We start from the raw sequence: 25,247 nt of genomic DNA on the forward strand, positions 1-25,247 counted from the left end.
GGTACGAATAGCGCAGCCTTAGGTAATCTGCCGAGTCCATCTGCGCCTCATCTATTGTTTCCTGCTCCTTCAGGGTCTGAGTCGGGACGAGGGACTCCATACATGCATCTTATGGATCTCAGATGGACTGTATCTTCATAGTATGTGAGTGATGGGATCTAGATTTGTTTGCAACCACTGAGACAGGGCATCGGGACATGACGCGGAGGCGTGATAGAGGCATACTGTACATCAATGTACGTAGAGACGGTACATCGAGAGCTACAAGTACGGGGGCAGCACTCCAAACTTGACCAAAACATTGAAAGAAAAGATTCTCTTATATCTACGCGTACTACTAGGTAAGGGACAAAAGGAGTACTCCTCTGAAGGTACTGGACGTGACCAAGCCCCGATTATACTTGACAGGGCGCTTAGGGGAGATTCCCGATTCGGTTGAGCCTTTCGTATCTGTTGCCGCTGCCAAGACTCCAGCGGCCTCGTATGTACACTCCGGAGCCTGCAATAGCGTTCACCGCACATATGTCGTTCTACGAGAAAGTGCTGTACTACATCGTCTCTTATTTACATTTTCAAGGATACTCGGCAATGTCGGGAGGTGAAAAGCAGCGAAAGGATGCAAGTTGCAATCTCGTCAAGTAGTATACGATGCTGCATGTTCGCAGCCTCTGGGATCGCTCCGGCACACGGCTTCCGTGCGTGGTGCCGTCTTCCCGGCCGCATCTCCGATCTGGCGCCTCGTTACCCTGCCAACATGCCCGATCAGAACCTGGACAATCCAGCCCTGCCCTGCGAACCGCATCCTGGTGACGTGTAAATCGGCGGCGGGTCGCGTAGTGTTTTGACGCTTTGTGCATGCTACTTTGAGGCGCAGTTTCATTCAATTTTTTTCTTCTTGATCCTTTTTCCTCGTCTAATGTTTCCTTGCTTTATTCTGCAGTGTTGTTAAAGAGTTATAGAAATCGATGCGTCTTCCCAGTCGATGCGTCCTGGCCTACTAGCGAGCCACACAGCTCCGTCACCACGTCTACGATGAGCGACACCGACATCCCGCGGGCGCACCGCCACCGCAGCGCACGAGGCGAATCGTCCAGAAGAGACCGAGAGAGAACACGAGACAGAGAAAGAGACAGGGAGCGAACACGGGACAGGGACAGAGAAAGAGATGGAGAAAGAGACAGGTCGCGAAAGCACGAGTCCCGGACGCGGAGAGGCGCCAGCAGCGCAGACGAAGGGAGGGCCGACAGACGCAGCAGGTCGCAGTCGCAGTCGCTGTCCGCAGGGGCGCTGGCGCAGCTGAACAAGGACTATGTCAAGCAACAGCGGCAGGCCGAGCGCGAGCGGAGGAGGCGAGAGCGGGAGCGCACGGCCGGACACGAGGAGAGGGAAAGAGAGCGAGCAGAGAGGCATCAGAGGCGCGAAAGGGAGCGGGAGCGGCGACGGGAGCAGGAGCGGGAGCGCGAGCGCGAGAGAGAGCGGCACCCGGGGCCGGAGAGGGTAAGAGTGCGCGAGAGATCACCGAGTCCGGACCCGGAGTTGGACCCGAGCATCGTCCCCAAAAGTTACCGCAAGCCGAGCAAGCAGAAGAAGTCGAGGGTCGTCAGCGGCGCGGCGATGGAGGAGGGGAGGACCAGGGGATGGGGGTTCGGGTTCGGCCATGCTCGCGAGGATAGCTACGACAGCCTGAGAAAGGAGGAGCTGTACAGCCAGCCGGAGAAGAAGAAGACCAAGTGGTCCAAGAGAAAGAAGTGTATGCGGCACCTTGACGCCGATTTACAAGGCACCACGAGGCTAACTCTGTTGTTTTCTAGGGATCGTCGGAGGCATCTGCGGCCTAATCCTTCTCATCATCATCATTGTGGCCGCGGTGGTGGGTTCAAAGAAGAAGTCGGGCGGCAGCAACGATAGTCCATCGTCTTCCGCGAGCAATAGCAAGGTGCCAACACAATACATCGGCACATACCTGGACCCCTCGACCTGGGCGAGCACGACGGACTTCAACACGACCTTTACCAACGAGACGGTGGGCGGCCTGTCCGTCATGGGTCTCTACTCGGATTGGGACGACTCTGCCCAGGCAAACGACAATGTGCCTCCGCTCAACAAACCCTGGGGCAACTACTCCAAGACGCCTGCCAGGGGTGTCAACCTAGGGGGGTGGCTCTCCATTGAGCCCTTCATCACGCCCTCTCTCTTCAACTACCCCCTGAGTGCCGGCATCGTGGACGAGTGGACTCTATGCGCCCATCTCGGGGCCAAGGCCGCGGAGACGATCGAGAACCACTACAACACGTTTGTCGACGAGAGCACGTTCAAGGACATTGCCGACGCCGGACTGGACCACGTGCGAATCCCCTTCTCCTACTGGGCCGTCAAAACGTACGACGGCGACCAGTACGTCGCCCACACCTCGTGGCGATACCTCCTCCGCGGCATCGAATGGGCCAGGAAGTACGGGCTGCGAGTGAACCTGGACCTGCACGGCTTACCGGGGAGCCAGAACGGCTGGAACCACAGCGGTCGACAGGGCCAAATCAACTGGCTCAACGGCACCGACGGGGACCTCAACGCGCAGCGGTCCCTGGACATTCACAACAGCCTCTCGCAGTTCTTCTCCCAGAAGCGATACCAGAACATCATCACGCACTACGGGCTGGCCAACGAGCCCAAGATGGTGTATCTGGACCACGCCAGGGTCATCAACTGGACGGAGACGGCGTTCAACCTGGTGCGCAAGAACGGCTACAAGGGGCTGGTCATCTTTGGCGACGGCTTCATGGGCCTGAACAACTGGCAGGGCCTGATGCAGGGCTACGACGGGCTGGTGCTGGACGTGCACCAGTACGTCATCTTCAACGTCAACCAGATCGACTTTACGCACCAGAAGAAGGTCGAGTACGCGTGCGCCGGGTGGACGCAGCAGGCGGAGCAGAGCCAGGACCCGAGCACGGGCTACGGACCGACGCAGTTCGCCGAGTGGTCGCAGGCCGACACGGACTGCGCGCAGTACGTGACCAACGTGGGCCAGGGCAGCCGGTGGGAGGGCACGCTCTCGGGCAACGCGAGCACGGCGGTCCTGTCGCCGGGCTGCCCGACCAAGAACAGCCAGTGCTCGTGCGCGCAGGCCAACGCGGACCCCAGCAAATGGAGCGACGAGTACAAGAAGTTCCTGTCCATGTTTGCCGAGGCGCAGATGTACAGCTTCGAGAAGGGGCTCGGGTGGTGGTACTGGACGTGGAAGACGGAGAGCTCGCCGCAGTGGAGCTACCAGGCCGGCATGCAGGCGGGCGTCTTGCCGAAGAAGGCGTACGACAGGGACTTTAACTGCGATGTCGCGGTGCCCGACTTTTCGAAGGAGGGATTACCGGAGTACTATTAAGCTGAACTTGACGATGGGGGGAGAGGATGGGGAAGCGGAGAGGAGAGTGAGGAGGAAGAATAGGGGGAGGGTTGAGGGAAGGAGAGGAGGAGGAGTTGGTGCGAGTGTTTGAACAATACCCTGTTGCTTTTGTTGTTTATAGAAAGCCTGTCTGGTGTACATACATGGATGGAGAGCTCAAGCTGTGTTCCATGGTGGCGTTGAGGACTTTTTGTTCTTTTTAGGATACTTTATATCGATGTAGATAAAAGCTGATGAGGTGTGTAGTGACGGAGTCGAGGATGAAGATGAAAGCACAGATGACGCAGCTCACGAGTCCCTGAATACGTACATGTACATGAACAGCGTAACGGCATGTCCGTCTTGGCAGCTGTCTTATATACGAGCTCCAGCCAAGAGAGCGCATATGAGGCTATCAAGACCGATGAGTCGAGAAGGCCCGTTTTCATCAATGTTCTCTTGGGCTTCCGGCCTGTTTAAGTCCGTCCCGCACGAAGCAGTCGCAGAGCGCTCGAAGAAGTCTGGTAAGACATGTACGAAGTAGGAAGTACGACAATGGCCATTAGTATTTCCGGAGTATTACACATGAAGCCATCAGCAGAGGCCCCCAACAGCCGTGTGACGCAAGAGAAGAGAGTAGTCGGGATAAGAGATGGGCTTTACCAAACGCGAGGGGCGAGGGAGCGAGCGCCGTCCGCAGCACCCGCAATACCCGCTCCCGCGCCCCTCGGTCTTTGGGCGGAGCGCCGAAGAAGATGGATCGAGACTCGCAAAATCGGTTTGTCATCATGGATATGTATTCTGTTTATGATGGAGGTTCGTGAGGGTTAGAGGATGCGGGCCAAGCATTTTTATCGTTGTCGCATTTTCTTGACTTTCTTGGCGCTGCTTGTCCCTTTAATGCTTGTGAGTGGTTGATGTCGCATCGGACCCCCTTGGTGCAGACAATGGGACAGTGTCTTCTGTTGGTCGAGAAGCTGTGGAAAATCGAGATTCAGGTCGAACTTGATAGTTGATGGAAAGGCCAGTGGCCGATGCAGGAGCTCCTCCTGGATGTCTGTGGGGAGAAGAACAGGGACCCTTCACGGGCACAAAGGACGGTAGATGTCATACGGGGAGGACCCAAGGCTGATGGACAGAATGGCATCATCGTGAACCGAAAATGAACGAATAAGAGGATTACATAGCAAATCAGACAACCGGACAAGCAACCCGGAAGATGCCGTTTCCCTTTGGGGCAGTTATTCCCGCCGAGCGCTGCAGGGCGCGGCCGGGCGTGTTGGTATAACCTGATGGGATTAGGGCGTGATGCCGGCAGTTACTCGTTGGATCATCGACCTCTTTTTTTCCCCTTTTGTTTCTTCTCTTTCAATCAATCGTACATGGATCGAAGGCTGGAGTTGTTTTCGGCCTTGGCCTGGTGATAGTCGTATTACTACTACCATCTCGCTCTTCGCCTTTACGTGCTCTGTCCGTGGCTGCGAGTGGGATCCACCGACGATGCGGAACCTGGGCAGACAGGGCTGATGCTTCGAACTAGGGAGAGACTGGACGCTCTCTGCTCGGAGGAACCGTTAGCTGGTGATTGGTAACCAGCATCGTGCATCCTTCTTTCGACTTCGTGTGGTTGTTCGTTTGTCAGGGACTTTTTCTTACTCGTACTTTGCTTTCCCATCCCATCTTATTCCCTATCGCCGAAGTGGGTTTTCGGCACGAGGAGGCTGTCTCTGAACTTCAACTGCATCTTACGGGCACTGAACAGACCAAGTTCGGGCACAACTTCGCGAGCGAGGCTTTTCATTGATGACCTTTCTGGATGCTTCACCGTCACGTCACCTCCTGGTGGACATTGGTGCTGCTTGCATAGCATCTCGGGCCACCCGTCGCGTATCTGCTATATACGCCCGGGGCCCCTGGGACTACTATTGAACTCTACACCTTGCTCACGGAACCCTTCCAAAGCCCTCTTATCATCATCTCTGTTACTTTACTTACATCACATAACTCGATCCTCATTTCCCCATCACGAGGCATCGAAGACGCAGACACACACACATCTCCCACGCCCCTCAATGACGGCAACAGACACGGAGACGGCATCAACGCTGGCGCCCGACATGGCGGACCGCGAAAAGGAGCTCAACAACCCCGACGACGGCGAGGACCTGCGGCTGGGGACGACGCCGTCGTCGACGAGTAGATCGACGAGGGAAGACCTGGGCCGCACGCGGTCGCAGAACGGCTACGGCGTGGAGGACGAGGAGCGGGACGAGGCCGCTCGGGGGGAGGCCGGGGGCCAGCCGGAGAAGGATCCGTACGAGGTCGGGTGGGACAACGGCGACAACGATCCGCTGTGTCCTCGGAGCTTCAGCAAGGCGCGGAAGTGGCTGATTGTGCTGATTTGCGCGATGGGCAGTTTTACAGTGTAAGTGGTTTGATACATGAGTTTCTGATGTCTCAATGGTGCCGAATGCTTTGAGTGTTTGAGACAACGTGATGAAAGAACCGGCCAAGAGACAACATGAAGACAGCTGCAACTTGCGAGACATCGGTCGTCCTGGTGCAACCAACGCACGAGTCCAGCCTATGGTCCTTCGACAACATTGCCATTGTCTCATTCAAGCTCGCCATCAGTTTTGGTTTCATCAATGCAGGTTGCTGACATGAGCTCGCCTCCCCCTCGTGGCGAAACCCAGAACATGCGCCAGTTCCATCTACACCTCGACGTACGCGCAGATGGAGGCCGAATTCCACAACGCGCGCGAAATCTCCGACCTGGGCCTGTCGACATTCGTCTTCGGCATCGCCTGCGGCCCCATGCTGCTGAGCCCCCTGAGCGAGTTCTACGGCCGGCGGCCCATCTACCTGGTGGCGTGGACCATGTATGTCATCTGGCTGGTGCCCGCGGCCGTGGCGCGCAACGTGGCCACCATCATCGTCTCGCGCTTCTTCGACGGGCTCGCGGGCAGCGCCTTTCTGACCGTGTCGGGCGGCACGACGGGCGACCTGTTTGCCAAGCACGAGCTGCAGCTGCCCATGGCCGTCTTCAGCATCGCGCCCTTCATCGGGCCCAGCATCGGGCCTCTGCTGGGCGGCTTCATCAACTCCTTTACGCACTGGCGGTGGACGTACTACGTGCTGCTCATCTGGGCCGGCGTCATGTGGATGGCCATTGTCCTCCTCGTGCCCGAGACGTACCGTAAGTTCCTCTTGTTTAACGAATTGTTGTATCAAAAGCAGCTGACCTCAATGTGACAGACCCCATCCTGCTCCGGAACAAGGCCCGCAAGCTGCGCAAGGACACTGGCGACGACCGGTGGATGGCCCCCTCGGAAAAGTTGACCAAGACGGTGACCCGGGCCATGCTCGTCTCCCTGCAGCGGCCCTTCCAGCTGCTCATCTTCGAGCCCATGTGCCTGCTGCTGTGCCTCTTCTGCGCCATCCTGCTGGGCATCCTCTACCTCTTCTTCGGCGCCTTCCCCCTCGTCTTCACGACCAACCACGGCTTCGAGCTGTGGCAGGTCGGCCTGACCTTTGTGGGCATCGGCGTGGGCATGGTCCTCGCCATGCTGACGGACCCGGTCTGGTACCGCATCCGCAACCGCCTCATGGCCAGGCTGGAGCGGGAGACGGGCGTGCCGGGCGCCAGCGAGCCCGAGTTTCGGCTGCCGTCGGCCATCGCGGGGTCCGTCGTCGTGCCCATTGGCCTCTTCATGTTTGGGTGGACGACGTACTCGTCTGTGCCGTGGATCGTGCCCATCATTGGATCGGGCTTGTTTGGATTTGGGTGAGTACTAATTCTTCTTCATGCTGCATTGCCAGCCACGGTGACGCAGCGTCATGAATAGTGGGATTTTATGCTTCTTCAACGGCAACCCCTGATTCGTTGTCCTCCTCTACATCCTGCTCGTCGTCCTCCTTGCCCCTTTGCTCCCCTTCCCCTCTTCTTCCCACCCTTTCGGACCCTGTTCATCCTCTATTCTCTCAGTGGCGGCGGGAGTGGCAGAAATGCCTGCATGCTTCTGCTTTTGAAATAGCGAGCCTCCTCATTGGACCTTGATTCAGTGGCTGACCGTGTGGACATTCTTGCAGCAACCTGCTCGTATTCTCCGGCATCTTTACGTTTTTGGTAAGCCCTCTTTAACCCGCAAGATGGTCCCTTATGCGCTGGGGGTTCGTTCTCATCTCTAGAAATGGAAACCGGACTGACTGATGGGCTTTGCTCTGCAGGTTGACGCCTATCCCCTGTATGCGGCCAGCGCCCTCGCCGCCAATGCTTTCGTGCGCTGTTCGTTCGCAGGTACGCCACTCCCCCCTCCCCTCCCCTCCCTTGAGCTGTGCAAAACTGCACGTAAGGAGCTCGTGGACTTTGATGCTAACACGCCTCGGGGGGTCATTTGCAGCCGTGTTTCCCCTTTTCGGCACACAAATGTACGATAGACTCGGCTTCCAGTGGGCGTCGTCGCTGTTGGCGTTTCTGACCTTGGCCATGGTGCCGTTCCCCTACCTCTTCTTCAAATACGGCAAGAAGATTAGGAGTAGGAGCCGATATGCCAAGTCTTAGGATGACCTTTGTGGCTGTTTCTGGAGCTACATTGTTCTCCTCTTGAGCTGAGGAGAGGAGATGTAACAGGATAGCAGGGGGGGAGGGTGTACACGATGGGACACCATAATTGCATGGGAGGGTAATACTAAAAACTGACGCGGGATGCTTTTGGGATACTTGTTTTTTTTTCTCCCTTCTGTCTTTGCTTTTGGCGTAAGAGATAAGACGAGTGAGAAAAGAGGAAGAAAGAGACGAGAGAGAAGGAAGGATTGTCCTGCCGGTGGTTCTTTTCGATTTTGGATTATGGATTGTCGGATAAGACACCACGTTCTCGGCTCGATGCCGGGGGCTGCAAAGCACAAGAGGAGTGGAATAACGACGGATACGACTATACATAGACAATGAGGCTAATTATGAAGGGGGGAGAGAGAGAGGGAGAGGGGGAAAACAAGCATAATGGGTCAGTATATCACACCGATGGGGATCAGCCGTCGAGTAAGAACAGTTGATTTCCTGTGTGAACAGGGATTTCGGTTGCGGGCGTCTGCATGAGCGTCTCTTTGCATGTAGTATGTCTTTCGAAAAGAAGAGTGTGAGCATGCGTTAGTTGGGGGAGGCAAGGGGGTTTATTTAACATGACGAGGGAGAGAGAGAGAGAGAGAGAAGAGGATGAGGCTTGCCAAGACACACACATACACACGCACACAACGAGAGAGAGAGACAGAGAGAGAGAGAGAGTGAGTGGGTGAGTCGATTGTGTGGATTTGGGGGTGTGTGGTGCAGGCTGAGGTTTCGTTGTGGCTTGCGGAGAATAGAAGGTGGCCAAGGCTGGGATGGCTGGGGGACGAAACCGGGGATTTTCCCTTTCTGTTTGTTTTGTAAGTTGGAGATGGAGGAGATTTATAAGTACGACGACGGGAAGGCAAAAATGTTTGGGCCTGAGGAGATGAGAATAAGGACCTTGGGAAACATGGAAACTAGTAGATAAACGAACACTCACCAGATCAACACTACGGCTGTGGTTGAGAAATGACATACATGGTGCCTCTCTATTAACCCAGAATTGTTGACCTTGAGAGCCCCCCGGTCTCAGGCCCTCCCTGATTTGACAGCCGCATGGACACGGCAGGATGCGAGCTGAGTTGGGAGCAGCCAATAGCCGTTGGCTCGCGTGATGATTGCGCAAGGGCAAGATACCTATGTAGATACATGAATAGGTAGTATAAGACATGAAGGCGAAAAGAAAAAAAGGCCAAGACAGAGCAATCGGACAGGGCTTTTGCCGTCTGCGTGTTTCTGGCCATGCGGTTTCCTTTTGGGGGACGAGGGGGGGTGTGTGTTGCAGCTTGTAGCCCTCTGGGAACCTGGATGTGGGTTTCAATGTTACTTCCTTGACCTGTGTTGTGATACTATTGACCTCCATGAAAGTTGTGTCTTCGTACGAGTACGGGGGGACTTGCCATGTTGTTCTACGGGAGCACAAGGAAGAATAAAATGCGCGATTCAAATTCATGGAAATGCCGTGGTATGTGAGACGGGTGGGAAAACGGGGATGATCCTGGGGTATTTTGGGTTTTTTGTTGGTGAGGGTATATGAGTGATGGTTGGTGGTTGTTGATTTTTTTGAGACATATGGATGGGGATGGCTTGCATATGTGCGTAGGAGGAGGAGGAGGAGGAGGAGGAGGAGGGAAGCATTTGGGTTGGGAGATAATTGATCAAGAGGACGAGTGAGAGGAGCTGGAATAGTACGGGGGATACAAGGATGGACCTGTGTGTTTTAACAAACAATGAGGAGGGGTGTCTTTACCCTTTGGACAAGTTTTACTACAGTCTATGGTTGTAGTAGAGGAGGAGCTGTGCAATTTGGTTTGGAAAAGGAGGAGTTCAGGAGGAAATACAGGTATGAAAGAAAGGGCATCACTTTCACAAGACAGATACATGTACAAGTATGGAGTATAACGCTGGGAGAACGCTCGGAGGTCGGCCGTCGGAACTCGGTTATCGCTGATGGAACTGGAGTTTGAAAGGGGGGAGGTTCCGGTATCTTACGTGTTAGCCGTGTTAAGCTGTGGAAGCTGGAGAAGCTGTCATTGACGTTTAGTCTCTTTCTGCAGTCCCTCAATTATTCAGCGTGTTCATGTCCCCTTACCTATGTACTTCAGCTGCCACAATATAATATAGTGGTAGGAGATGTGATGAGCTGTAGGTATTTAAGCCAACACCATGTGAGTGCAAGCTGCCATCACAAGAACCAGCCGTTGGGCCGGGGGTTCCATCTCATCAAACAGAGTCCTCGATGAAGCCCAAGTGGTGAAAAAAAAACTTCTCCATTGCCGTTCCCCCGGCCTCCTCTCCGCCCATTGACACATGCAGCGACGAACCTGAAAAAAGCAAAAGCCAGAGCAAAGAATGACACACGCACCCCCCTGTCCGCGATCCTGGATTGGTGCCTCAAGACTTAGCCGCACCCACCCGCGAACCCCAGAATGGCGGCGCGGTTGGCACTAGAGGGGGGGACTAGTAGGGGGAGGGCTTGGATCCCTTTTCTGTTCGCGATGATGATGATGCTGATGATGATGATGTTTGTGTCGAGAGGGTTGTTGCCTGTGGTTCATGTCGTGTCGCGGTGGTGAGCTGGGATGGTGCTTGTAAGTGAGCTTGCGAGCTTTGGTTGTTTCTCCGGCTTCAGTCTAGGAAGCTGTAGTACCAAGTTGACGCATGAATATGATATAGAGATACATACATACGTAATGATCTGTAAGATGCGAACAGGGTGAACCTTGAAGGATCAGGATCACAGATGGCAGAAACAATCCCGGTCCGGTCCAGCTTCATGCCTGGAGCCCTTGGCCTCGGCCTGGCGAATCACCTGCAGTCTCTTGATCCTCGTACATTGTCCCTATTTCTGCGTGTGAATGACAAAACAGCCACGCACGCGACACCCGTTGAGATTGTCTCTCTGCTGCCAACGCTTCATTGTGATGGGATGGGATGGCTATTGATTCAACTGTTGGCCGCTCACCGTCTGTACATGTTCGTGCAACTGCCCGTCCACGCTCGCATCCGGTAATAGAACCTGAGTCTCAAGCACCAGCCGGTACCTGGTTCCCACTCGCCCGCCGACACACGCAGCCTCTGGCAGGTACCGGCGACTCCAGTCTGCACCGCTAACCGTCAGGCCGCGGCCCAGTCAGCGTCCAGCTGATTGCCAAACAACCCTCTGAAGCCCCAGAGCGCCGCCGCCACCGGCCCAGTTCGGGCCAAGGACTGGCGCAAAAACCCCGCAGTCGCTGGGGCCTGTCTGATGTACTACGTATCCGTCGGCCTACGGGGGATCCCCCAGCGGCCCAGCTCACTAGAAGCCTGCTGAGATGCTAGCGGGCTCCAGCGCTGCGCTTCCGCCCTGGCGCCCACCGGTGCCCGCTGCACTGCACCTTTGGGTTCCATTGCGCTCGAAATTGGCTGCAGAGCCTCTCGCAGTTTTTTTTTGTTCTTTTTTCTGACTGAGCTTGCTCAACTCAACGACTAAGCACGTCGTCTGCGGAATCCGGCCCCCCCCTTGCGCCTCGTCTCTTCTCTCGTCACCTCGCCACGGGCCTTCTCGCTCGTCCACTACACCGGTCGCTTCACCGCGGCCAGCAGCCGGATCGCATCGCCGCCAGCCGAAAGGGGGCAGCTGCACAGGCGCAAACAAGGGCAGCGTCAGTCAGCGCCGAGGTCGCCGTCATCGCTCTGCTCCCGGGCCGGCGTCATCCACAGCCGTCCAGCCCCAGCCCAGAGAGCCCGTTTCCTGCTCGCATGCCTCGTTGCTGCGCGCCCTCATCACAGCTTCCACTCCTCGGGCCTGACATCCCGAGCGCCGTGTCGCCTCCCGCTTGGTCCTGGGCAGCGCATCGCTCAACCCCCAATGGTGGGCGCGGCCAAGCCTATGGGTAACGGATAGCTGCTTCAGAACCTGCGCCTCCTTCTGCCGGAGCTTGCTCTGCTCTCTCTGCTTCTTGCTTCTCTTTTGGGCCCCCCCTCCTGCTCCTCCCATCGTCCAACCCTTACCCCCGTCTCTGCGCAGACGCGGCGTTACATCTTGTCTCTCGAACCTGGGCCGATCGATCACACCCCCCCGTTATCCGAGAAGGGCACAGAGATTCTGCCCGGCTGCGCTTCCGCGCTGGAATTCACTGGCCTCCATGCCACCGGCGCTGTCGCTCTATTGAAATCTTGCCGCCCTGTCACACGACCGACTGCCCTCCTGCGTGCGCCTGCGCTCTTCACGAATCACGAGCGCCCATTGGCCTTGGAGACCGCGTCGAACCGCTCCTGAGAGATACGGAGCTGGCCGACCCCGACGTTTCTGGCCTTGGCCCTGCCTGTCGCTCCTCGGCTTCCCGCCCGAGCAGCAGCCCCCCCGTGGAAGCCCACACGGATCTTCCCTTCCGCGACCGGTCAGCGCAAGACTGTCTCATACATACAACGTACCGCGCATATCAAGCACACACGCGCAGCGCAGCCGCCGTCCAGGCTCTGCTTTTTACTCTGCCCTGCCGCTGCCGCTGCCGCTTGCGCCTGTTCAGCTTCAGCCCAGCCAAGCCCGGCTCGACTCAGCTCCCTGTCATTCGTCCACCTGCGTCGTGCCAGCTGCATATCATCCCTGGCACGCTTCAAGCCACTGTGGATCGCTCTTTGTGTTAATCGCACATCCCCAATTCAAAAACAAAGTCACAGTGGTGTAACGGTCTGGCCCTTGCTCGCTCGTGCCACGAAAGCCGTGCGTTGGTGTGGTTGATCAGCGCAAAAGTTGGATGGATTGGGGCAGACGAGACTTCTGGGGAACGGAGCCCGCATCGCCGCCCTGATTCGCGCAAAAAGGAGCAATTCGCTGCAGGACCGCCGTCTCGAGTACCTTGGCCTGCTGTGTATGCGCCAAGGAGGGGGCTTGTCATTGTATAAAGACCCGGCAAGATGCCCCAAGACATGGAGGATAACGGGGCAGACGTCTCAGACCCCGTGTCCGAGAACGAAGAAGATTCGGAAACGCAAGCAAAGGAAGACGACGAGAGAATGGCCGATCCAATGGCGGCCAATGGCTCCTACGACGAAAAGAAGAAGTATGATCCGAAAGATCCTCTGAGGCCGAGGCGGAAGAAGGCGAGGAGGGCATGCTTTGCTTGCCAGAGGGCACATCTGACCTGCGGTGCGTCCTTCTTCTAGAAGACCAGTTCTTATCCCCTCCCTACCTCCCACGATTCTACTCATAAGATCTATTGCTTTATCCCCCCCTTGCCCAGCTTGGCCTTTGTGCCATTGATATCACCTCCCGGAGTCCAATTGGGCCCCTGCTTCCTTCTGGATCACGCCAGCTTTCAACGTGCAAGTTTGCTCAGACTAACTTTGGGCTGATACAGGAGACGAGAGACCGTGTAAGAGATGTATCAAGCGTGGTCTTGCCGATGCTTGTCAAGATGGCGTGCGTAAAAAGGCCAAATATCTCCACGATGCTCCGCCAGAAGCTCTCCGACCTGTCCTCGGCCCCAACTTCAGCCCTCCCCCTTCCGCAAAGGCCAACGGACAACGTCATGATTCTATCCACTCCGACAACGTTCTGACAACGGCCTCGGGCGACAGCTTCCTGTCTCAGGGCAACCCTTCGTTCCCAGTCTATCCAAACGTCAGCCAGCCACCGGTTGCCATCCCCGACGCCCTTCATCTCAACCCCCAGGCCTCACCCATTTCACCATCATTCCATGGAGCCTCTGCCGCTGGCCAGGCTCATATGGGCGGCATGCTCTCGGGAAACACCATGGACTTCAACGCCTTGTTCGACCCAAGTAACCCTGCGCTCTACAACTTTGATCTCGAGGGCCTTAACTTTGGCAGCCAATATGCCGGATGGGAGTTTGGCATTTTGAATAAAATGGGCCTTGGCGCTGAGACGCCACCGCGAGAAAACTCCATCTCGCAGACGCCAAAGACCGAGGCGAGTTATGCGGCCTTGTTTGGAAGCAGCAACGGATCTTACGACGCCAACATGATGGGCGACTACGCTGGCGTGGATCTCGGCTCCAACATGTACTCTCAGGGGAACCTCCAGCACGGCCTTCCCCACGCATTCGCCATCGCCGCCGGACCGAACAGCCTGGCCAGTCCCAGCACGGACGCCACTGCCAGCCCGCAGGCCATCATGGATGGCTCTCCCAACCCGGGCGCGGGATTCAGTGGCCTACAAAACATGTCTGGGGCCCAGCGTCTCAAGCCGAAGCAGGACAAGATGCTGCAGTCCATTCTCGGCAAGAGGCAGCGGGACTCTGCATCCATCTACGCAAGCGTCAAGGAGCCGTATCCCTACGTTGCCGGCTTCCACAACATGATATCTGTGCTACGCAACCGGTTGCCGCTGAGCAAGCTGTGGAAGATTGCCCAGTCGCTGGGTGAGATCCGGCCCTCGTTCATCTCCTGCACCAAGGACCTGACGCGCGAAGACCTCATCTTCATGGAGAAGTGCTTCCAGCGGACGCTTGTCGAGTTCGACGACTTTCTGCAGCACTGCTGCGCGCCGACGATTGTGTGTCGGCGCTCCGGAGAGGTGGCGGCCGTGAACAAGGAGTTTGCGGCGTTGACGGGCTGGCCCAAGGACGTTCTCCTGGGTCAAGCTCCCAACCGTAACATCCATCTCCGGTCATCAGACGAGGGCACCGACGACGGCGAGAGTCTCTCTTCGTCTGGCCATGTAACCCCCGCTGCGAAACAACAGTCGATGCATGGCAGCAACAACAATGTCAATAACAACAACGGCAACAATAACGGCGGGCGGCCGCAGCCCGTCTTCTTGGGCGAGCTGCTAGATGACGACAGCCTGGTGGAATTCTACCGCGACTTTGCGCAGCTTGCGTTTGAAGACAGCCGAGGCAAGGTGCAGCGCAGCGGCCGGCTGATCAAGTACCGCACGCAGGAGATGCTGGAAGCAAAGGAGATGCTGGGGCCTCAGAGACACCCTCGGACGGGCATCTTGAGCAGTCGCGTCACTATGATTGACAGCGAGCATGGCATCTCGCGCATCGAAAAGGATGGCAAGGTGGACTGCACGTATTGCTGGACGATTAAGCGGGACGTGTTTGACATTCCCATGATGATTATCATTAACGTGAGCTTCCCCTCCCTCTGGATATGAAGATATTGGTATGCTAATCATGGTTGTGTAGTTCTTACCACGGTATCACCCTAACCAGGAACCTCATCAGCTCGCTGTATGATGACTGTGGTCACCCTGACGGGTAACTCACACTATACGTTGTCTGTTTTGCATACAAGGCGCTGGCCTTTTCCATGCTTTCGTTTGTTGGATTCCTTATTTGGTCAACGGATTGCTGGGAAACGGACGAGATTATGCCTTGCTACGTTTTCACCACACAAAAAGCTGGATAGTGGAGGGCTAGAGCAGGAGGACGAACAGGACCGCTGTGTTGATGTTCAGTAGGTAGATTAGGACTGCGTTTTCATTGTTCGCATTCAAGGAAAACACGGAGTATTCTGGGGCTGGGCATGGTTATCACTGGGTGTGTTTGCATCGGGGCCATGAAATGAAGCTTGTAATGACGAGAGGGGATTACCTGGATGATACCCGCGTGCGACTACGCACACTCAAACACGCATGTTTTACCAAACACGATGCATAGCTGACCTGCTCGCGTGCGCTGTGACTTGTGCCTTTGAATATCTCTCTCAGATTTTGGGTGGGAGAGGCTGCATGACACTTTCTGGCTTTTGTTTCTCATCCTTTGGGAATACTTTTTGCGCTCTCTCTAGCCCTTCGTCAAGAATGACCCGTCTATGGTGAAGCCTGCATTTCCCCCAACCTGAATAAGTGAACCATCTCCTCCTTTGCCTCCCCACGCGCACAGACCCAAAACAAAGCAAACAAAGCCATTATAAAAATCGACCCCCTCCCACAACTTTCCTATCCAAAGACAAACACTCCCCCCAAATCTATAAAGGCTTCACGAACCACTCAGCATCCTCCTTGGCGCCCTTATCCCACCTCCACCCCTCCCTGCCCAAACTCCTCTTGGCGACGTCGCAGTCGATGTTGATGTCCCGGATCAGCGCCTCGAGGCTGTCGTAGTCCTTTTCCTCGCGGATGAAGCCGAGGATGAGCAGCCGCATGTGGGCGTCGTAAAAGTCCCTGGCGAAGGAGTGCAGGATGTGGACCTCTGCGCTGCGGACGGTGTTTTTGTAGAAGGGGTTGTAGCCGATGGACATGACCATGGGGAAGACGGCGATGGAAGAAGAACCGTTGCTGTCTGAGGGGGGGCGGTCGGGGTGGTCGGCGGGCAGGGCGAGGGAGGCCCAGCCAAAGTAGACGCCGGAGGGGACGTTGGAGATCCAGGGGGTGAGGGCGTCGTCGACGGGGAGGTTGGCGGTTGGGATGCCGAGCTGGAGATTGGGGATGTGTGAGTCTTTTGTGTGTATGTGTGTGTGTGTGTGTGTGATGAGATGGGGGTTGAGGTGTTGAGTATGATGAGGCTATGTGGGCTTATGAGAGGGGGGATGAGGATGAGGATGAGGATGAGGGTTTATGCGTTTGGTTAATTTTACCTCTTTGGAGCCGCGGCCGAAGCCGGAAATGACCTTGCCCTCCATCTTGTATGGGTAGGGCGGCTCGGGGCCGGATTCCATGCCTACGACTTCGGGGCGGGACGAGGAGGACGACATGGTTGGTGAGGCGCGTTGATGTGTTTGAGGTTGAGGCTGAAGGTTGGATGAGTCAAATTGGTGGCGTTGTGTGTGTGTCGTGACAAAAGTCGAGGTTGATGTATGTGAGATGTTGCGCCGGTTGTTGGTTGTCTATGTGAAATACCGTTCCGGACAAAAAAAAAGAATACTCTCTACAACCAGATGGGATATCAAGCACTTCTATAAGCTGATCCGACGGAAAGGGAAATAAGAGAAGAGAGATGGGTGAAGTTGAGTCCGGTATATGAACTTATTTCATGCGAATCTACCAAGGCAGCCTGGAGGGGTCCAACTTCTTATCAGCCGCGCGGGATTGCCTTTGTCGGAGACTAGATCCAAAGAACAGATTTGAGGGGGGCGGGGCAGAAGCTAAAAGAAGGGGATTTTGGACCGTTTCTACGCAATTGGGATATTTCTTCTGTCGCCTTCTTTTTGCTCTTTGGGGGGGCTTCGGGCTTCGGTGCGGGGCAAGTCCGGAGGGCGGGTTTCAATGGCCGAGCTTGGGTTTACGAAGATACTGTGATTTCTTTTCTGTTGAGTCGCGTTTGTACAAGCATGGAGATGCATGGAATGAGGTTGATGCATCTGGTCTTTGGAGTGATGGGGACGCATTATTGATCGTTTGAGATGGATGCCAAAGCCTGGTGTAAGCCAGCTTTTGCTTACCAATGGCCGAGCAATTCCGGTCGACGGGGCGCAAATTATCAAGCTGCCTTCAACAGATGGCATCATTCTGTATTGATTTCCTGAGCCTAGTTATGGGTATTCAATCATGAAGCCAATTCCAACGATTTGAGCCCGACAGGTTCCTATTAAGCCGATGAAACAACAAAAAGAGTGTATGAGAAAAGGAAAGAGTGCGCAATGGGTATTGAGTGGAATCCATCATGACCGTCACAACAACGCAGCCATGCTTCCCGACAAGCTGAACAAGCAAACAAGAACCAACAATCAAAACGTAAAAACAAAAATCACTTGACCTCCTCCTTGTGATCCCACTCCGTCCGGCCAAGCCGGATAATGTCCTTGGGGCTCAGCACCCAAAACTTGCTCGGCGCCTTGCCCTCGTCCGCCAGCTGCGAGGCCTTGATGGCCGCCCGGGCAATCACCTCGGCGTCCTGCGCAAACGTGTCCTTGAGCCCGACGAAGCCCAGGCCGCGCACGGCCACGGTGGCGAGGCCCTCGAGGAAGCGCCCCTGCTCGCGCTCGCCCAGGATGAGCCCCGGGCGGACGACGATGCCGTGGTCAAAGTCGAGCTCCCTGATGGTCGTCTCGACGCCCTTCTTCATCTTGCTGTAGGGGAACGTGTTGGCGAGAACGCCGTCGGAGCCGGCGCTGGAGATGAAGACGAACGTCTTGACGCCGGCCTGCTTGGCGGCGCGGGCGACGTCGACGTTGAGGTCGTGGTCAATCTTCCACTGGTTCTCGAGGCCGCCGGCGGCCGCGCGCGTGGTGCCGATGGCGGAGAAGGCGACGTGCGGCGGCGGCGAGAGGCCGGCCAGGGCGGCGGGCCACTTGGACACGTCGGCGTCGATGACGGCGTTGAGGGCCGGCGATGAGGGCTTGGGCGCGCGGCGCGAGATTGTGTGGACGGGCGTGTAGGGGCCGGTGGAGAGCAGGTTGGTGAGGATGTGGGAGCCGACGAGGCCGGTTGAGCCGAAGACGGCGGCGGAGTTGGAGGCCATTGTTGCAGGCTGTTGATGGTCGATAGTTGGTGCTGGAGATGTGTGTGTGTGTGTGTGTGGTGGTGAAGTTGGGGAGAAATCAAGGTGGGAAGATGTGGTATGAGAGCTGGAGCCCAAGCAACGGCAGTTGTGTCAAGGTACCCGCCTTATAACAAGTGCGATTTGCTAGTGGCGGCCATGAGGTGATATCACTGAGGCGACGTTGCCGTACGATGATGGAATGCCCTGGACTTAAGAGACAGGCTGCGGCCCGAAACGCCGGAGCTGGTGCACGGCTGGGGGCAGTGATTCCGCCCGTTTGGCGGAGACGAGGAGGGAATTGGCGGTCCTCAAATACTAATCATCACCAGCTACCGAACATGTGAAGCTCCCCGAGGCTGTTCGGTACATAATACGGAGCATGCGGAGCGGACTTTTGATCCATCCAGGCCCCGAGCTTGGCCGCGTATGGTACCTAACATGTAGCCTGGAGCTCGGTTCAGGAGTGCTCGCGGTACATGTAGTAGCTGGTGCTAAGAAATACCTAAGGTATGTAATTATCCTAGGCTACAGCTGGTCCTCGTCATTTCGTCCGTGTACAAGAGATGCTCGAGGCATTGGCAAGCTCCAAGAGCTCCAAGAGCTGCAGCTACACAGGCTCCATAGCAAATTAGTAGCCCAGATGCAGTTGAGCACAGCACAGGCAGGGTTCAACGGCTATAGCGCCCTATCGGTGCTTCTATCGCTGCCCCTCCACGGCGCTGCTGCCCCTCCATCACTGCTAGCACCGTCAGGTGTGTGTGCGCTTGCGACAGCTTCTCTCTGCCTGCGAAGGCTTCATGTTGCGTCCCCCAATCGACAGCCCCCCAGTTCAAAGCTCCAGCACAGTCGCATCCTTCCGCATGCGCATCATTTCAACTCTGAATCACGACCTGTGTGATCCTCATTGAGTCCATTCGCTCATCCTCACGCAAGCACCCGCCCACAATGGCCACTCAATACGAACGTACGCTGAATCCCCTTCCCCCCTCTCCATCTCAACTCCCATCCTCGTGTGAAACAGATTGCTAACCAAAAGCCCCTTGCCAAACGAAACAGTCGAGCACAACGTCAAGTTCGCCGAGCCTCGCCGCTCCGGCCGGCGCGTCGACATGGCCTCCTTCTTCGCCCTCCTCAACCAGCTCGACGAGCCCTCGAGCAGCGCGCAGACCCCCCACAACAACCCGCACGCCACGCCCACGCCCGTCGACACCGCCGCCCTCTTCCGCCTGCTGCAGAGCCAGCTGCAGACGCTGCACACGACGGCCCCGACGGCGGACAACGCCGCCTTCCTCGAGCGGCTCATCGCCTCGCTCGAGGACGACATCCACGACCCGCCCACGCGGCTGCAGGGCGCGAGCCAGGAGTTTGTCGACATGCTGGACCGCGTGCCCAGGAAGAGGCTGGGCGCCGACGACGACTGCGCCATCTGCAAGGTGCCGTACCTCGAGGACGAGTACTGCCTCGTCGTGGAGCTGCCGTGCCAGGGGCGGCATCGGTTCGACCTGGAGTGCGTTGGGCCGTGGCTGAGGAGCAAGGGCACGTGTCCCATGTGTCGCGAGGAGGTGGGGAGGAAGAAGGAGGTTCCCATTGTGGAGGATTCCGAGGAGGAAGATGGCGATATGATGTATGCGTAATGGCGGTTGGGAGGAGGGAGCTTGACAGAACTTGTGATGTATATACTGGGCGTTTTCGGAGTTTTGTTTCCGGGCTTGCTATCGGGCGGGAGGTGGTTGTAGGAGAGATGAGCGCGATGGATTACCATCATGCTATGCTTGCTGCTCTACTAGAAAGCGAAATGATACCGAACTGTCACATGAGTCGACTGCGACAAAGGAAGAAGAGTGTCATGTCTGGCTGCTGACTATATGGTGCCTGCCTCCAGGCTGCTCATCACCTCCAACGCCTGCTGGGTCCTCGCCTTGGCCGTGCCACTCGCCTCCCCGCTCAACTCTTGCAGCCTCTTCTTCCAAAACGCCCACCTCTGCCGATTGAAGCCCGAGCTGCCTCCCTCCAACATGGAGCCTGGTCCCAGGGCCCGAACATGCCGTTCATCGAGCTGTGCCTTGTTCCGTACCTCGGCGTATAGCACCCTGCCGGCCTGGACAATCCACTCCGACGCGGCAGTCAGGTGCGTGTCTCTGGCCTGGCCGCTGGGCAGGGGCTCTTCCAGCCCGTCGCGAAGCTCCCACAGGGCAAGGTTCGTCCAGGACTGAACCGAGGCGCCGAGGAGGCGGGCGGCGAAGGTGTTGAGGGATAGCCACTGGGCGGTTTTGGTGGCATCCTCCGGCGAGTCGTTGAAGTCGGGGTTGCCTGAAAATAGCAGTTGTTTTAGCGGGGAGACTGTGCAGTCTTCCCATCGTTGCTTCACACGATGGAAAAAAGGCTTTCAGTAACTCACCGTTCCACGCCTCCCTCATGACGGCGCCAAAGAGCGGCATGTCGCTCCACAAGCTGTGCGACGACGCCCAGATGTCGACGGTTCCTGCGCCCTGCTTGGCCTTGAGGCTCGTGACGATCCCGACGAGCCTGTTGATGCGTTCGTCGCCGAGGGGTATGTGCTTGGAGATGCCAATGAGGAGATTCCATAGCGACCACAGGAAGCTCTCTGCGTCTTCGTTCCGGGGACACGCTTCGTCGATGGCGGTGGCTGCGGCCTCGACGTGTGATGAGGAGCTTGCGCTGCTGCTGCTCCGGCCGCCATCGGTGGTCTTGTTGATGGCGGCATCGAGGGCGGAGGAGAGCTTGGCTTGTATCTCGGAGGACAAGTTGGATTGGGCGGCGAGGGAGGAGATGTCGATGGGAGGATTCGGCATTTTGTTTACAAGGAGGGTTTGCTGAAACTTGTACTGTAGCTTTGGTGTAAGTTGACGGGGAGGTGTCTGACTACATGTAGGGGGCTGTCGCGCTGAGAGGATCTGTTGCTTTGCAGTTTATCTGGAGAAGATCAATGGCAACGCGGCAAGGCTCATCTGCCGTCTGGAAGACCCCGACGAGAGGCACCCACGTGTCACTACTCAGAGACCGCTTTGGCAGAATTCCAGCTCGTGTCTACCTTATCTGTTCGTTTCATGAAAGCAGAGGCTGCGTCACCACTTATGAACTTGAGGCGGGGCCAGCAGCTTGAGTGGAGGGGCAGCAGAACTGGAATCAATCAATCCCAGAGAAGAGCCTGTATTAATACATTACACCAATTGACCGACGCACGAAACTTGGAACTGACGAGGCTAGACTCCTTTTCACGGCGGTCTGCTACTATATCGCAAGAGGCAGGTCTACCGCTGTTCATCTGGGGCTAGTATCGTGATCCATCTCCGCAGCTTCTATCCTATCCCTTTTGTCTCCCTCTACGCAATCGACATGCGCATCCCCCCGTTGGCGCACACGACGCTCCCCGTCGTCCACCCGCTCTCCGCCGAGCACAGCATGTCAACCGTGCCCGCAATCTCGTCCGTGAAGCCGGGCCTCCTGCCGCCCATCTGCTCCCTCACCAGCCGGTCGAACCGGTCCGCCTCGGCGCCCGCCCTCCGCAGCACCTCGGCCTCGCCGCCGTACGCCATGAGCGGCGCCGCGTCCACGTACGGCTGGTTGCGCCTCCAGAACGCCGGCCCGGCCTCGGCGTACATGTCGCCCCAGGCGGGGCCCGGGTTGACCGAGTTGACCGTCGCCCGCTCGCCCAGCTCGCGCGCCCACGTCCGCGTCATGACCTCGAGCGCGCCCTTGCTGCCGGCGTAGACGCTCTGGCCCAGGTAGCCGATGGACGCCGACACGCTCGACACGTTGACGATGCGGCCCGAGCGGTCCGTCGGCAGGTGAGGCGCCACGGCCTGCGTCAGGAGCAGCGGCGCCAGCACGTTGATGGCGTAGACGCGCGTGAACTCGGCCTCGACGATGGGGCCCCTTTCCGCGTCGTTGAGGAACTGGTTCGACGACACCCCCGCGTTGTTGATGAGCATGTCGACCTGGAATTTCTTGTCGGGGGAGCTGTAGCTGTTAAACAGCGCCCGCGCGGCCTCGACGATGATGGGCGCCGCGGCCGAGGCCTGGGCGAGGTCCGTCTGCACGGACTGGACGTGGACGCCGTGCTTGGAGGACAGCTCGTCGACGAGCTGCCGCGTGAGGTCCTTGGAGGAATCCGAGGTGAAGGTGATGAGGACGTTGCTGCCCTTGGCTGCTAGACGCCTGGCCACTGCCGCCCCAATGCCTGGTGTTTTGGTGTTAGTGATTTCCTTTTGTGTGAGCCGTGGAAGAGCAGATGTGACGAACCTCGTGAGCCGCCGGTGACGATGGCGAGCTTGCCTTCATACGGGCGTGCCATTGCTCCCGTTGACTACTGTGTTGTTGATGATGTTCCAATTCGTCAAAAGACCGTTTCTATCGTAAATCTACCTGACTGAGAAAGTGACATGAGATATGTAGGCTCGGGCACTGCTTCTCTCGCCCAGCCGAATATATGCCCATTCAACCCCGCCAAAAGACGCCCCGCGGCCAGACTTTCCTGGGTTGTCCGGCGTTGATTCCCCATAGAAACTCCGCCTTCGATGCCATTCATCATTGGAGCGCATGTGCGAGTGGGAATGATAAGGTACGTAGAATAGTCTGGGGGCCTGGATCGATTCTGATTCCCTACTACTTACCTACATATATGTCATAGGCTCTGACTAGCGACGCTTACATGACTTTGCCTCACGAGAATGGCTTTATAACGGCGTTAACCGACATCAACGACAGGACTCAACTCTGTTGTTAGGCACTTTTTGCTGCCTTGGAGCTTTTTTATCATCATAGGCCGATACATGACTCTCGTTCTTTCAATCAACTCATGATACCACCGCACAGGCGCGCAGCAAACAATGTACATCTTCGAACCATGTCTACGGAACAAAGAGCCATCGCAGAATCGAGTGACAAACATGCAAGCTTCAATAACTATTCTGCGTAAGGATACAGCTATCAATGTCGGATACCACTACCGCCACACAACCCCTTTCCCTCCGTTACAACTTGAATCCTCCGGGCACCAACTTCTGGAACACACCATTTGGATCTACTTGCTTGGCAACCTGCTTCAAGAAGGCATAATTTGCCGGTCCAAAGCTCGCAATTGGATTCTGCTTCCTTCCGGCGTAATTCACGTCGACGTACTGCTTCAACACCTTTGCTTTGTTTGCCACATCAGTAACCTTTTTGAGAAGCTTATCGGACGCATCGTAGATCTGCTTGTCCTTGTCCGGAGACTGCCAAGTGGCGGAGAAGACGCCGAGGGCGAGTCCCGGCAGCGTCGTGTTGTCCAGGCCGAGGATATTGCCGCCAGTAGCTTGGGACTGGGTGTTGATGACTGGGACTATGGGCTCGAGGGTGAGGGCCCAAGTGACATTCTCAACGCCCTTGAGTCCCGAAAGGCTGTTTTGGAACAGTCCATAGAGGGATTTATACCATACAACATTGTTCTCGAAAGTGAGGTCCCAGTTGTCTTGCCTACATGGAGTATAGAGAACTCGAGTCAGAAGGTAACTTCATGCACCAAAGGAACAGACATGAGTACTCACCGATATCCAGCTGCACTGAACGACAACGACAGATTCGACAAAGCGGCCACATTGGTGATCTGTGTGGTATCGTTCAGCTGCTCGGGAATCGCCGTGATGGCCTGGAACACAGGCGGGTTCGCCGTGGGCTCCGCGTAAGCGAGTCGGCTGGCAATAATCGTCCCAAAGGATGGATTATAGACGAAGCTGACGAGATACCCTGCATTGGTGTCGTAGCTGGGATTGGACGTGAAGTCATATAGAGCTTGGGCGTGGGCGTCAATGGTCGTTTTGTTGTAAAAAATGTCGCCTCCCCAGATGTCTCCAATGGCAAACGTCTTGAACGTGATCCTGGTGACGATGCCAAGGTTGCTCGCTCCGCCTTTGAGGGCCTTGTAGAGGGCGATATTCTGCGTGGCCGAGGCAGTCACGATGTTACCGTTTGCCAGGACAACCTGAAAAGCGATGACCTGATCGGCTGCGAAGCCGGCCTTGGGAGCAAAGTATCCAAAGCCACCTACGACAGGGGAGTCAGCCAGAAGGAAGAAGCAGAGGGTACTGCCTACATGTATTCCTGGGTATCAAAGGGACCAAGATCAAGGAAAACTCACCTCCCAGCGTCGAGCCGCCCACACCCACCGACCCTGCCCGAGATCCCGCCACCGTCACGGAAGCAGTTTGCAGCTGCGTATAGACGGCCCCCCAAGTAGCGCCAGTGCCCACCTCGACCGTCGAGTTGTCGTTGTTGAGAGTGACGTCGTTGAGGCCTCGCAGGTCAAGAGTGACGCCGCCCTTGATGTTGGCGATGCCCGGAACGGTGCCGAAGCCACCCGCTCGGATGGCGAACTTGCAAGACAGGGGCACGAGAAACCTGAGCGCCCTGGAGACGTCCATTGCCGAGCTGGGTCGGACGATGCATTTCGGGAATATTTGCTCCTCCTGGGCGGACCAGTACGTGGCCAGCGACTCGTTGTATGTGGCACTGCCTTGTTCGGCGAGTTTGTCTCCAAAGTAGACCTTGAGAACAGCGCACTATGAGAGTCCACACCGGTCAGTATGGCGCACTTCCCATCGAGAACCAAGGACTGAGACAGCCTACACAAGTATCGCCAGGAGCAACGGTTGCTGCAACATCTCTTATTCCTTCGTCCGCGTCGGCAGCGTGTGCTGCAGCGATGCCTCCCAGCGCCACCAGAAGAAAGGATATGAAGCGCATTCTCACGACGCTACTCGCTTTCGGGTTGAGACAAGAAGTGATATGTGATGAATACGGTGATATGGGGGAAAGAAGGAAAATAAACAGAGCAGAGGCTGTCGAGATGATGTATATAAAGGAAGAAGCGGCAGAGGAAGCACGACCCATG

General features: G+C 56.6%; 9 protein-coding genes across 9 annotated transcripts; 4 read left to right on the forward strand and 5 right to left on the reverse strand.

Annotated features, from left to right (window-relative positions):
• Positions 1 to 1,032: 1,032 nt before the first annotated feature.
• Positions 1,033 to 3,379, forward strand: BBK36DRAFT_1192480 (glycoside hydrolase family 5 protein; the record flags this gene model as incomplete). The annotated part of the gene is made up of 4 exons (XM_024896769.1): positions 1,033 to 1,274; positions 1,347 to 1,503; positions 1,573 to 1,750; positions 1,812 to 3,379. The coding sequence occupies 4 exons, from the start codon at positions 1,033 to 1,035 to the stop codon at positions 3,377 to 3,379; spliced, it is 2,145 nt and encodes a 714-aa protein (XP_024752260.1).
• Positions 3,380 to 5,496: 2,117 nt separating this feature from the next.
• On the forward strand, positions 5,497 to 7,943 carry BBK36DRAFT_49129 (MFS general substrate transporter; the record flags this gene model as incomplete). The annotated part of the gene is made up of 6 exons (XM_024898146.1): positions 5,497 to 5,804; positions 6,076 to 6,578; positions 6,638 to 7,166; positions 7,472 to 7,508; positions 7,610 to 7,679; positions 7,783 to 7,943. 6 exons carry the CDS (start codon positions 5,497 to 5,499, stop codon positions 7,941 to 7,943), a joined length of 1,608 nt encoding a protein of 535 aa, XP_024752261.1.
• A 4,897-nt stretch (positions 7,944 to 12,840) lies between these two features.
• Positions 12,841 to 15,172, forward strand: BBK36DRAFT_1192488 (hypothetical protein; the record flags this gene model as incomplete). Its single annotated transcript, XM_024896770.1, has 4 exons — positions 12,841 to 13,116; positions 13,328 to 14,639; positions 14,688 to 15,063; positions 15,122 to 15,172. Exons 1-4 carry the CDS (start codon positions 12,885 to 12,887, stop codon positions 15,170 to 15,172), a joined length of 1,971 nt encoding a protein of 656 aa, XP_024752262.1. The 5' UTR covers positions 12,841 to 12,884.
• A 733-nt stretch (positions 15,173 to 15,905) lies between these two features.
• BBK36DRAFT_1139034 (riboflavin kinase) lies at positions 15,906 to 16,631 on the reverse strand (the record flags this gene model as incomplete). The annotated part of the gene is made up of 2 exons (XM_024893284.1): positions 15,906 to 16,352; positions 16,515 to 16,631. 2 exons carry the CDS (start codon positions 16,629 to 16,631, stop codon positions 15,906 to 15,908), a joined length of 564 nt encoding a protein of 187 aa, XP_024752263.1.
• A 992-nt stretch (positions 16,632 to 17,623) lies between these two features.
• BBK36DRAFT_1139035 (NAD(P)-binding protein) lies at positions 17,624 to 18,337 on the reverse strand (the record flags this gene model as incomplete). The annotated part of the gene is made up of 1 exon (XM_024893285.1): positions 17,624 to 18,337. One exon carries the CDS (start codon positions 18,335 to 18,337, stop codon positions 17,624 to 17,626), a length of 714 nt encoding a protein of 237 aa, XP_024752264.1.
• A 966-nt stretch (positions 18,338 to 19,303) lies between these two features.
• On the forward strand, positions 19,304 to 19,992 carry BBK36DRAFT_1166818 (hypothetical protein; the record flags this gene model as incomplete). Its single annotated transcript, XM_024894960.1, has 2 exons — positions 19,304 to 19,322; positions 19,415 to 19,992. 2 exons carry the CDS (start codon positions 19,304 to 19,306, stop codon positions 19,990 to 19,992), a joined length of 597 nt encoding a protein of 198 aa, XP_024752265.1.
• A 227-nt stretch (positions 19,993 to 20,219) lies between these two features.
• On the reverse strand, positions 20,220 to 21,171 carry BBK36DRAFT_1157184 (hypothetical protein; the record flags this gene model as incomplete). Its single annotated transcript, XM_024893996.1, has 2 exons — positions 20,220 to 20,668; positions 20,757 to 21,171. 2 exons carry the CDS (start codon positions 21,169 to 21,171, stop codon positions 20,220 to 20,222), a joined length of 864 nt encoding a protein of 287 aa, XP_024752266.1.
• Positions 21,172 to 21,702: 531 nt separating this feature from the next.
• On the reverse strand, positions 21,703 to 22,673 carry BBK36DRAFT_48872 (L-xylo-3-hexulose reductase; the record flags this gene model as incomplete). Its single annotated transcript, XM_024898139.1, has 2 exons — positions 21,703 to 22,559; positions 22,622 to 22,673. 2 exons carry the CDS (start codon positions 22,671 to 22,673, stop codon positions 21,703 to 21,705), a joined length of 909 nt encoding a protein of 302 aa, XP_024752267.1.
• Positions 22,674 to 23,352: 679 nt separating this feature from the next.
• Positions 23,353 to 24,777, reverse strand: BBK36DRAFT_1166821 (FAD-binding domain-containing protein; the record flags this gene model as incomplete). Its single annotated transcript, XM_024894961.1, has 3 exons — positions 23,353 to 23,833; positions 23,905 to 24,400; positions 24,495 to 24,777. The coding sequence occupies 3 exons, from the start codon at positions 24,775 to 24,777 to the stop codon at positions 23,353 to 23,355; spliced, it is 1,260 nt and encodes a 419-aa protein (XP_024752268.1).
• Positions 24,778 to 25,247: the final 470 nt, after the last annotated feature.

Source organism: Trichoderma citrinoviride (genome assembly GCF_003025115.1).
Source record: "Trichoderma citrinoviride strain TUCIM 6016 unplaced genomic scaffold BBK36scaffold_3, whole genome shotgun sequence".
Lineage (NCBI taxonomy): Eukaryota > Fungi > Ascomycota > Sordariomycetes > Hypocreales > Hypocreaceae > Trichoderma > Trichoderma citrinoviride.